This window comes from Macrotis lagotis, chromosome 6 (genome assembly GCF_037893015.1).
Source record: "Macrotis lagotis isolate mMagLag1 chromosome 6, bilby.v1.9.chrom.fasta, whole genome shotgun sequence".
Lineage (NCBI taxonomy): Eukaryota > Metazoa > Chordata > Mammalia > Peramelemorphia > Peramelidae > Macrotis > Macrotis lagotis.
This window is the reverse complement of record NC_133663.1, coordinates 79,148,687-79,160,695: the sequence shown is the minus strand read 5'-3', so window position 1 is coordinate 79,160,695 and position 12,009 is coordinate 79,148,687. Positions and strand designations below refer to the sequence as shown.

The 12,009-nt window shown below is 33.6% G+C and overlaps 1 protein-coding gene across 1 annotated transcript in view; it reads left to right on the top strand.

Moving 5' to 3' along the window:
- The window catches only part of UNC80 (unc-80 homolog, NALCN channel complex subunit), a 214,262-nt gene that overhangs the window by 148,585 nt on the left and 53,668 nt on the right, over window positions 1–12,009 (top strand). Inside the window, exons 38-43 of the mRNA XM_074191473.1 lie at window positions 236–336; window positions 2,575–2,661; window positions 5,230–5,413; window positions 6,897–6,991; window positions 8,736–8,825; window positions 9,310–9,411. Coding sequence (XP_074047574.1) covers window positions 236–336; window positions 2,575–2,661; window positions 5,230–5,413; window positions 6,897–6,991; window positions 8,736–8,825; window positions 9,310–9,411 — 659 coding nt within the window. The remainder of the gene's footprint in view (window positions 1–235; window positions 337–2,574; window positions 2,662–5,229; window positions 5,414–6,896; window positions 6,992–8,735; window positions 8,826–9,309; window positions 9,412–12,009) is intronic.

Here is a 12,009-nt window from a genome sequence, read left to right as displayed (position 1 = left end):
CACACACATAAACATCTCAGGTTAAAGAAATGATCACATCTCACAATAGCAAGCATACAATCTTTAACCTACTTCCTCCATGTAGAATATGCATGTCTGTTTAATGGTGAATAACCATTGTGTAGACCTTTTCAAAGGCAAAAAAACTGGCATGATGTTATTGAAGATTTTCACTATTTGTAATCTTAAATATCTCCAGATTCCACTCTTACATGACACTCTTTTTCTTCAAAAGTGAGTGCTGTAGCCCAGCAGGTCCTGTGGAACTGTCTAATTGAAGATCCTTCAACAGTCCTTCGACATTTCTTAGAAAAACTCACCATAAGTAATAGACAGGTAAATTAATCTTCTGTTGTTTTTATAGAAAAAGAAATCAGAATATGTCATTACAAAGCTAAGTTCGCAAGTGATATTAATAGACTGGGGTTCCCTTGTTTCTTTGAAAGTTATGTCACAATTTATGGTACTGTTTGGATTGTAATATATCCCCCCCCCAAAAAAAGCAACACAAATCCAAGCACCCAATGATATATTTTTACCAAAACTTTTTACTAAACCAGAAATTTCATAAATTCAAAATAAAGAGCATTTATTCACAGAGTAAATCAAGATAAAGATCAAGAAAAAAAATCTCCAAGAAAGGGATAACATTCTTTCACAATTTCCCCTACTGAAATTGGGAGAAGAAATGTTCTTTGGTTAACTCATACTCCCAGAGTTGAAACCAAGCTGGAAAACCTCTTTTGATTCTATCAGTTCAATCTCTCAACAACCCCATAATGCTTCCCTTCTGACAACAAACACTCACTGACGTTCTATTGACTCTGAAGCTGCTCAGAAAGCCTACTGACATTAATAGCTATAAAGAGTCTCTAATATAGTGGTTCTCTAAGTGTGGTCCAGGGACTCTGAGAGGATCTCTGAGACCCTTTCAGGAAACATTTAATCAATATTTATCATTTCAGATAAAGATAAAAAGTTTTATTTATCTGAAATGATAAATATTGATTAAACGTAACCTACATAAACTGAAGCTCTTAGGAGCGTTCTCAAGTTTTAAGAGCAAAAAGATCCTGAGAACAAAACCTTTGAGGACACGGACCCAGGTATTCATCTCTATTTAGTTGCTGCTGCCCTCTATTGCCAGGTTTTGTGTTGCCCACTGAGCTATGGCTTCTGCTGCTGCTAGGCTGCTGCTTCTTCCTCACAGGGAGTATTATCACTCTTTTGACATGCACATGTCCTCCACAACTCTGTTAGTCATCAACTTCTATCTAAATACTCTCACTTTTTGTGATCTCACACACTTCTATGATTTCAATTAATGACTTTATGCAAATAACTCCTAAATCTCTATCTCAAATCTCTCCCCAGATCTCTGGGTTCATAATTCCAAATGACTGCTGGATAGCTCAGCCTAGATTTTTTTCATCAGCATTTCATCAACATCTCCAGTATTGAATTCCTGATGTTTTGTCACCTTTAAAAATTGCCTTTCTATAGAAGTATTTTTCTATTAATGGCCACATGAGTCATAGAAGGCATCACCAGAGAAATATTAATTTGTATTCCGTATTCTTTTAATCTTGGTACATTTTAAAAAATATATTTTTTGAGAATTTCCATTGTACCTATTCTGTACAGTCTATTATAAACCACAATTCAATTCAACTGACATTTATTAAGTAACTAGTCTATGCAGGACACTTGCTGTGCTTTGTGGATTCAAAGATAACAGTAAAAAAAAACCCTTAAAAAGTCTAAAAACATTTTATTCACAAACCTAAGAGAGAGGCGATAAAAGATAGTTTACTGTGAAATGGTGTTCTACATTAGTGATAAGAAGCTGTTTGTTCATTGATGGGCTGCAATAATTATGTCTGAATGAGTGCATTTGGTTTCTGAAAAGCACCATGAACCCATGGGCTTATATCCTTATTTAACCCTTCATAAGGATACTTTTTTGTGACCATGGAAAAACAAAGTCAAGATTATAGAGTTCAGTCTACCTGGTTTGCTGAGTCCTTTTAATTCATATAAGTAGAAGAAAATGTTTTTTCTAATTATGACAGTAAACTAACTAGATTATATTTTATTGTTCTAATCTGATGTGTCTGTGGCATAAATATGCCATTTACCTTTTATGTATTAAAATGAAATAATCTATCTACAACTGGTGATTGGTTGCTCAGGAAGAAATTAGCTCCTAGAAAATAATTAATGGTATTGAAAGTCTAAATATTATTCCATGACTATCAAATACTTCTCTACAGCACTGGATTCAGGAGACCTACTTCTGATACTATACAACCTTAGACAAATCTTTAATTTCTCAGAGCTTCAGTTTATTCACCTATAAAATGAGCATTTTATTTTCCCTACTAACATCAAATGATATTTGTGAAAGCATACCATACAAATGTGAGTTATTATTATTCATTAAATTCATTGAAATTCATTAAATGAAAGTAAAATTACAATGTGGGCAAAAAATATGGAAAAATTTCTACTGAATTCTTTGTAAAAATAAGCTTCTTAATAGTTAGTATATCTGAACAACTTTCTGTCTTTCAGGATGAGTTAATGTATATGTTAAGAAAACTTCTCCTGAATATTGGAGACTTCCCAGCACAGACATCACATATCCTCTTTAACTACTTGGTGAGTTTTATCATTGAAGTAGTATATGGATGCCCATTCCCCATTAGAAAACAGCAATATTTGAGTACAGTAAAGATGTGTGCATTTTCAATATACTTGCTTGTTTTGGTTTCTATGTTTCTTATTTGGGAAAAATCATGGATTGATTTTCAAAATAGGAATAACACAGAAATCTACAATGTCTTGCACATCGCTACTCATTTTTTTATTAGTAAATGTATGGGATATGTCATAATAAATAATGATTGCTGGTAACCATCAATGGTAAAGGGATTGTTGACATTTTAAAGAGAATTGAAAATATAGTTAAGGTGCATTACATTTAATAAAAAAATATATAAACAAAGAAGGAAGTAAAATTAGTATATTCTAGAGTCAGTCTTCCAACAGGTGCTTGGGGAAAGCAGTAGAAATTGGACCTTCAAATCAACTTTGTAATTCATGATATGAAAATAATATCTAAAGTAATGAAAGATAACTTTTTGTAATTCATCTGACTGGTAAGGTAACTAATAAAGAAAGATAGACAGAGTTGGATACCAAATCAGTGTGTGCAGGCATGACCTTGAACAAGTCACTTTAAAATTCAGATTTCTCATAATTCCAGTGGTGATAAAATTTATACTCCCTGATATTGTGAGAAAAGCACTTTGAAAGCTTTAAAACAGCATAGAAATGTGAAATATTTTGGTGGTTATGTTAAATAAATGCTATTTTTATAGATTCCTTTCCTCCACCATCATTAGTCCATTGTTGTGTTGTCACTACTGAAAACAACTACTCTGCCTTTTAGTAAATGTATGAACACAGGCAAATTAGTTTCTTCATTCCTATAAAATTGAGGCATTGGGGGTGTCTTCCAACAATTTATGGATCTATGAAGCCTATAGAGAGAAATGAAGGCAATTAGTGGGAAGGAAGAAAAGCACCAAGACCGGTGAACTTGGGAATAAAAGAAACTGTACCCCTATTCTTTTCCCCATTATTTTAGTCAGCATTAAGGGAGAATAGGAGTATATTACTATGATTCTCCTCTCTGATGCCAGCAACAATAACAGTTGAGGTTTGTATACTTCTCCAGTACTTTGTGTGAACACTATCATTTTTTCTAATAGTGCAAGTTTCAATCTACCCATTTAGTTTTGTCCTTGGTAGGCAACATAGCACCATGAAAAGTATTGACTCTGGAGACAGAGGAGTTGGGTTTAAAATCTGCTTGTATTTCTTAATACTTGTGTGGTCTTGAACATGTCATTTGACCTCCTTTGGGCTTCAATTTCCTCATCTATAAAATTAAGTGGTTGGATTAGATGACCTCTGAGGTCATAAAAACTATAACACTAAGATCTCATGATCTCTTTGTCATATAATTCAATAAAATAGACTCTCCTCTAGGCCAGTTTTTAAACTTTTAATGTCATGGACTCCTTTTGCAATCTGGTAAAGAAAGTTCTTAGACTCTTCAAAATAGTGTTTTTTTAGATGCATAAAATAAAATACATAGAATTACCAAAAACATCCACAATTATACTGAAATATAGGCATCAAAATATACCTACTTTCATTTGTTCCTCATAACTATCAATATAGTACAAGCATTATTGTTCCCATTCTGCATATGAAGAAATAAAGACAATAAAAGATTAAATGACTTATCCAGTATTACAGTGGGATATCAAATGGGAGCATTGAAAATTAAAAACATGTCTTCTGATTCCAAATCCAAGTTGCTTTTCACTATACCACAGCAACTTAGAAATGTTATTCTGCACATATGGATGCATTAAGCAAGGATAGAGAAATGGGAAAAATAAGCAAAATTGACTCATTTCTTCCAAATCTTGTAGGGAGAAAGAAATAGTTTGGAGATAAGGGGAACAAAAGTAGACATTAGGATTCATTCTTTGACACAATCTATCCTGAAGACAGGCAGAAAGATACAATCTGAAATGCAAGACAATTCAACAAAACTGCAATGAACACCTACCACATAATGGAATCTAGGCAAATATGATACCCAAAACATATATCAGCAATATATAAAATAACCTTGATGTGACATGGAAATAGGGAGTTCTACTCTGGACTGAATGATTTCCTCTTTCAATGTTATATAGAAAATATTTCTAGGATCAGGTTCCCAATTACCAGTTCACTACAGTGCCATCATGAAATATGCTAGTGAAGAAATCATAGAACAAAGAGTTTGAAGGAGGCAAGAAAAGAATTATTCTATTTTGAAGGACTGAAGAAATATTAGCATAATCTGTAGTCAGTCAATTGACTAGATCTAGAGTCCATAGGCATATACTTTCAGGCACAAGGTTTTGGTTTTTCTGATATTGTTTTTACCAGTGAGATCATAATTAATAGAACAAAGAATAAGAAAATCAAATACTCATAGTCTGGATGGAAATTGTGGATTTGGTTTTTGTTTTTTACCATAATTACAATCATTGACAGAAGCCTGCAATATGTGTGGGTTGGGGAACTACCCATGAAATCATTCAATGTGTTGCAGAAAATCAATCATGACCATGTAAACTCTCTGCATTCTATGCCTTCCAGGTAGGATTAATCATGTATTTTGTGCGCACACCCTGTGAATGGGGAATGGATGCCATTTCAGCCACTCTGACTTTCCTTTGGGAAGTGGTAGGGTATGTAGAAGGTCTCTTCTTCAAAGACCTCAAACAGACAATGAAGAAGGAGCAGTGTGAAGTAAAACTCCTGGTTACAGCCTCCATGCCAGGTAAGTCTGCCACTCTCAATTAATCAATCTATATTTATTAAACACCAACTATGTATCAAGTACTATGCCAAGTACTCAGGTTATAAAAAGAGGCAAAAGACAATTCCTGCCCTCAAGAAGCTTACAAACTAAAGGGGAAGAACAGGCAAACAATTATCAAGTTATATTACTATATATTTTTCTTTTCTTAAGATTACATCTACTCTGTTTAAAGAGCAGCTTCATCAATCCTCAGACTGGAAACCATAGAGAGGTCCTTTCTTGTAAAAATGATCCAGTCCTAATCCCCTGGAATCCAGTGCATTAAAGAATACTTGTTTAACACAGTATGGGGAATGGCAGTAGTACTACCTTTAAAAAGTCAGCAGGTGGGGTAGCTAGGTGGCGAAGTGGATAAAGCACCAGCCTTGGAGTCAGGAGTACCTGGGTTCAAATCCGGTCTCAGACACTTAATAATTACCTAGCTGTGTGGCCTTGGGCAAGCCACTTGACCCCATTTGCCTTACAAAAAAAGAAACCTAAAAAAAAGTCAGCAGTTGCCAGATTAGAATGGAAACATGAAAACTAAGATCCATGTAAATCAGTTGCTGAGGACCTGTCAATTTTGAATATTTAAAAAGTCTAGTACTAGGTGATCTGCTGAATTTGAAAGGCTTTCTAATTTAAATTTTGCAACTAAAAGGAGTAAGGTATTGTGTTCATGGCAGAGGTCCCTCAGATTCTGAAACAGCATAGGTAACTGCTCAATGAAAAAGGAAAAAGATTAATAATCAAAAAAAAAAAAAAAGAAAGAAACCTGATTTTCAAATCCAACCTCAGACACTTAATACTTACCTAGCTGTGTGATCTTGGGCAAGCCACTTAACCCCATTGCCTTGCAAAAAACTAAAAAAACAAAACAACAAAATAACCAGAAAAGATTGAGAATGACCCAAACTTTTCTGAAGTAGTTTACAAAGTCTTTTACACTAACACAGTAATTATGAGATCTTATATAAGCTGGAGTAGAGAAATAAAATATCACTTCTATTATTCTGACTTTTAATTGTCACTACAAAGGATCAGTTAGCATTATTATAATCTGTAGTTATTGACTCTACTTTTTAACATAGCTCAAAATTATATCAAGTTTATTATGAAAAAATTAAATAGACAGACAGTAGACGTGCATGGCAATAACGTCATGAACCAAGAAGGAGAGAGAAAACCTATTTTGAATTGTTTCAGGTCCTTAGTTGTTAGATGAGCTTAGGTCTGGGTTTTTTTTCAACTTCTTAATACTCAGGATTTCATATGTATTAAAAGATAGGTTGTTAGTCTCAAGTAAAGATTTTAAAGTGAAATATAAATAACAACTATGAAAATAGCCTGTCTCAAGAACTGATTACAATTAGTGACTGGAGTTCTCTTGCTGATCTTATGAAAGAATTATCCTATTTCTATCATGGAAGTGACAGCATATGAAAACTTTTCTTTTACTTAGGTACCAAGACTTTGGTTGTACATGGACAGAACGAATGTGATATCCCAACCCAGTTACCTGTACATGAAGATACTCAATTTGAAGCTCTTTTGAAGGTGGAAATGATTCATTGACAAAAGTGTATAATTTCCTAGTTTAGAATTCCATGGTGTCCTTGCTACTTCAAATGAATCAGTAAATTCATTTGCTTTGGGAAGAAAATACTGTAATGTTCTATGCACTTTGTTTTTCCTTACATATGACTTTTTTTTGCTGATATTTAACTTTAAATTAGGATGTTGGGACTTATACATACTTTAAGATATAAAAGCAACTTGGCAACAGTGAATCCAGAAACCAAAGTATGAATACATTGGCAATAACTCTGGGGGCTCATAGACTGAGTTCAGATTTGGAGACTGACCCCCAAAGGATAATTTTTCTCTCTTTTACTCATTATCTCATCTGGTGTTACTACAGGAAAATTTCTTCAACTAATGACATAGATTATATCTAGGTTTCACAAAATGTGAATAAAATAGGTCTACAGGAAGGAAGGAAGGAAGGAAGGAAGGAAGGAAGGAAGGAAGGAAGGAAGGAAGGAAGGAAATATTACATCTTTTCTGAAATTGTGTAACTTACACTCTTCTAATTGGTCTTCCTGCTTCAGTCCTCCTGCCTCTTCAATTGATCCACTGTGCCACTGGCAGCATATTCTTCCTAAGTCACAGGTCTGACCATGTCAGTTCTTCATTCAAAACCATGTGCTATATCCAACCTACCTTTCTAGTCATGTTTCACTTTAATCTGTACATTCTCTTCTGGTTACATATCATACCCACCAGTAAAGTGAAAATCCTTGAGGACAAGAATTGTTTTGTGCATTTTTGTATCTTAGTATAGAGGACTAGTGACCTTGCAGATCTTTTTCAAATTACATTGAATTGAACCAAGATTAAAAATATGTACAATAACTCTTTATTTAGCTAGATGTCAAGTTACAAGCAATCTCAATTATACTTGAACTAAGGCGGAAAAAGTTTATGTATTTTACTTCATTGAAGAATGATGAAGCCAACTTCAGTTCTTGTGCAAAGTATAATTCTGACTGAGAAACAGCAAAGAAACACTGAGTCATAAAATGTGATAGCATTCGATAGAGACACTGCAAAAAGCAGACAGAAAAACAATAAGCACACAACAGTGTAGAGATAACTTGATACTTCTTTAGCCTCTTCCATTACCATTCATGTTTATTATGAAAGTATGGAATCCTCGAATTATATTCTCAAATTCTCAGTTTATCGAGTATATTATGTTAAATCAGTCCATCACAAACGTTTATTAATGACTTACTAAGTATCAGACAAAAATGGTTCCCGCTTTCATGGATCTCACATGAGGAAAACAATAAGCCAATAACCAGATACACACAAGATACGGGCACCATAGATGGAAGTTAGCTTATATATTGGGAAGACTCTAGCAGTTAGAGGGACTGTGAAAGGCACCATTTAAAAGCATCAACTGAGATGTTTTAAAGAAAATTTCAGAAATTCTAAGAGGCTGAAGTTAGGAAAAGAACATTCCTGAGCTGGAGGACGGGAATGGAACATACATTTTAGAAAGATTACAAGCCATTCACACCCACTAGGTGCCTAGCATTATACTTAGTTCTCCACGGAAATAATTATTTGAAATATTTATAACAAATAGGCCTCAGTTTTCGGGAAAATTCATATAGGTGAAATAGCTCAATGCTCAAGCATATAGGATAAATAACATGCTACCATACATAGTTTTCCTCAGCATATGGATTAATCAATGAGAGACTAAAATAAATATATATGTTTGTTTCAGGAATGCCTAGAGTTTTTTAACATACCAGAAACCCAATCCACACACTACTTTCTCATGGATAAACGATGGAACCTTATCCACTATAACAAGGTATGGATAGCTGTTAATAAGGTTCATTTTGAACTGTGTTTAAAGCTTCTCAATTTCATTCTTGTAACTCACCTTCATTCAAGTGATAAAAGAAATGAATTAAATGTTAACTTGTGTGAGTTTATCTCCTGTGCAATTCTTACTTCACTTTCTTAAGCCATTAACCATAAATGGTTCCAACCAGTGGGTGGAAAACCACAGGGAGATGACTAACCTATGAACTAAATGAATCTCTTCTTTTGGAGATGATCACTTAATGAATTCCCTACCTCTTGGGTTATTCTCTAACATATTCCGCTAATGACCTGGAAAAGTTAATCCAGGTTACTCTCAGAGCAAAATTGTTCTGGTTCATTTGTAACAGGAAGACAAAGAAATATGCTTTTTGTTTGCCTGACCTTCAGTTTCCCTTTCTCTTTAAGATAGGGGAAAAAAATAACCTTTTGAAATTCCTTTTTTCTTTCTTTATATGCTCTCGCTACAGACCTATGTGCGTGATATTTATCCTTTCCGGAGGTCCGTATCGCCTCAGCTGAACCTTGTACATATGCATCCAGAAAAAGGCCAAGAGCTCATTCAAAAACAGGTCTCCTCAACTACAGTTCTTCTACAGTGCTCTTCTATATTCTAAGTATAAAAGTAGTCACCTAGTTTGATTCTTTATAGGAGTTATATATATAAAGTATTCATACATATACACTATATATTTATAAAGTAACAGAGTTAGTTTAACTTGCCTTTCTCTACTGCTGATTTAGATTATGTTTTCATATGGCTGGGTTGAAAGTCAGGAAAATTAATATCTCCAAGTTCAAATCTGCCCTCACTTACTAGCGTGTGACCCTAGGCAAGTCACTTAGTCCTGTCTGCCTCAATTTCCTCATCTATAAAATGAACTGGAGAAGGGAACAGTAAATCATTCCAGTATCTGCCAAGAAAACCCCAAGGGTTACAAAGGGTCAGGGACAACTGAAGTGAATATAAGTGACAGCATTTCTCCCTTTGAAAACTTCCTGGTCATATCCTTTCACCATTATTGTAAAGTTGAATCAGTTCTTTATATCTTGGAAATGAGAACTTTATCAGAGAAATGTTCTACAAATCAGTTTTCCCATTTGTTTCCCTTCTAATCTTACTTAAAGGCATTGTTTCTCTCTCTCTGTAAAACCTTTTCAATCTTATGTAATTAAATTTTTTATTTTATCTTGTGTTAACTTCTTTAATCCTTATTTTTGTCTTGAATGCTTTCCCTATCCATATCTTTATTTCTCTAATTTGTATGTGATTTGACCTTTTAAATCTAAGTCAGGTATCCATTTGAAGCTTATCTCCATATGTGATATGAGGTGCTTCTTGTTAACTGAAAAATATATAAACTGAAAAGCAACAGAAGTAGCCCAATAGGGAAGGCTTTCAGTGATTTTTTTAAAATAGGATCCTAACTAATCTGCAGTGAATTAACATAAGTGGAAAAGAAAAAGAAAAGACAGGATGATGAGTTGGAAAAGGAATAATGGACTTGAAATTTAGAGACCTTAATTTTAGTCTCATTCTTGCCACTAACAAGTTGTATGGCATTGAAGAAAATCATTTCTTTGCTCTGGGCCTCAATTTCTTCATCTACAATATCCTCTTTCAGTTCTTAGGGTCTCTGAGTAGAAAAGAACACAGTAAACATAATTGATTCCAAATCAGACTTGAGTTAGAAGCTATTAAATGCTCTGATAAAGTAACTGTATTATATAATACTAATAGTGAACCAAAGCTCATATTTAATAAAAGTATTAAAATCAGATATTTAAACATCAGTGCTAACTTGTTTTGACACCTGGTATATATATTACTGAAATTTAAAACTCAGATTAGATCTCCTACTTGTCATATTGAGTTAGCATTAATAAGAACTTTGGTCAAAAAATTTTAAATATTTTTTATCACTTTGGTCTTTCTATGCATATAAAGAACAAGTCAGTTGAATCCAAACCAGAGTATCAAATAGAGGCCAGTTTTAAGAGTGATTTCAATGAGACCTGTATGGAATTAGGTCAGTCTCTGCCCTATTTATAATTGTCAACATTAATTTACACATTCTGCAATTTTTGAAAAGGAAAACTAAAAGATAATCCATATACATATAAGTATATGCAAGTACAAATTTATATTTTATACATGTTCTTAAACAATATGGAAAATATCCAAGACTCTTAATCTGCAAGCAATTCTGCAAGAAAATTTACTAAAACTGTCATTTTAGTATCGTATTTCCAGTAGCAAAATGACAAAATCCAAAAGTCTTCACAGTTTTAACTTTTTTTTTTTGGCAAGGCAATGGGGTTAAGCGACTTCCCCAAGGTCACACAGCTAGGTAATTATTAAGTGTCTGAGGTCACATTTGAACTCAGGTTCTCCTGACTCCACGGCCAGTGTTCTATCCACTGCGCCACCTAGCTGCCTTCAATTTTAACTTTTTAAATCAAAAAAGAAGAAAAAGAAAAGAAAAGAAAATACCCAGAAGATTAAGCACTCAAGATAAGAGTAAAGGATAAGGGGGAAATTTTTTCTTTTTTTTAAACCTAACCCAGTGTGGCATTTTGAAAATTGGCATACTTTTTCCATATGCTGATTTTATTGAAATATATTTTTCTTCCTCTTTTTGTATAATTTATTACAGAAGTTGGTTCTAGGGGGAAGGGTGTTCCAAGAATCAGTGCAATTTAAACTTTAATAGCTTCAATAGTTTTAATAACCCCACCCACAAACCCATAGTTTATTTTTCTTTATAGCAAGATTATATATAACTCTGAACAACAACAACAAAAAAAAAACAGCTCAATGCAATAGATCAACCTAGGTAGGAAAAAAAAGATATAATGTGGTGAAATAGAAAAGGAAGAAGGAACTTGGAATTAGGGGGCCTGAAGTTAGTCCCAGATAATGCTTCCATAGCTTAAAATTAGAAAAAAAATAATAAAATTTTAAAGTAATCATGGTGCTGTCAAAATTCTATCATTTTTGATGGTATGCTTTAAAAACAACAAAACCCCCCAAACGTCACTTTATTAAGAGACTTTCATCCTACATATGAATCAACTGGATTCTCAGTTTTTATCTAACATGTTATCAAAAAGTAAGTGTCAAATGTATAGCCCAATTTCTGAAATATGATGGGTTGGGGAAGGGAGAT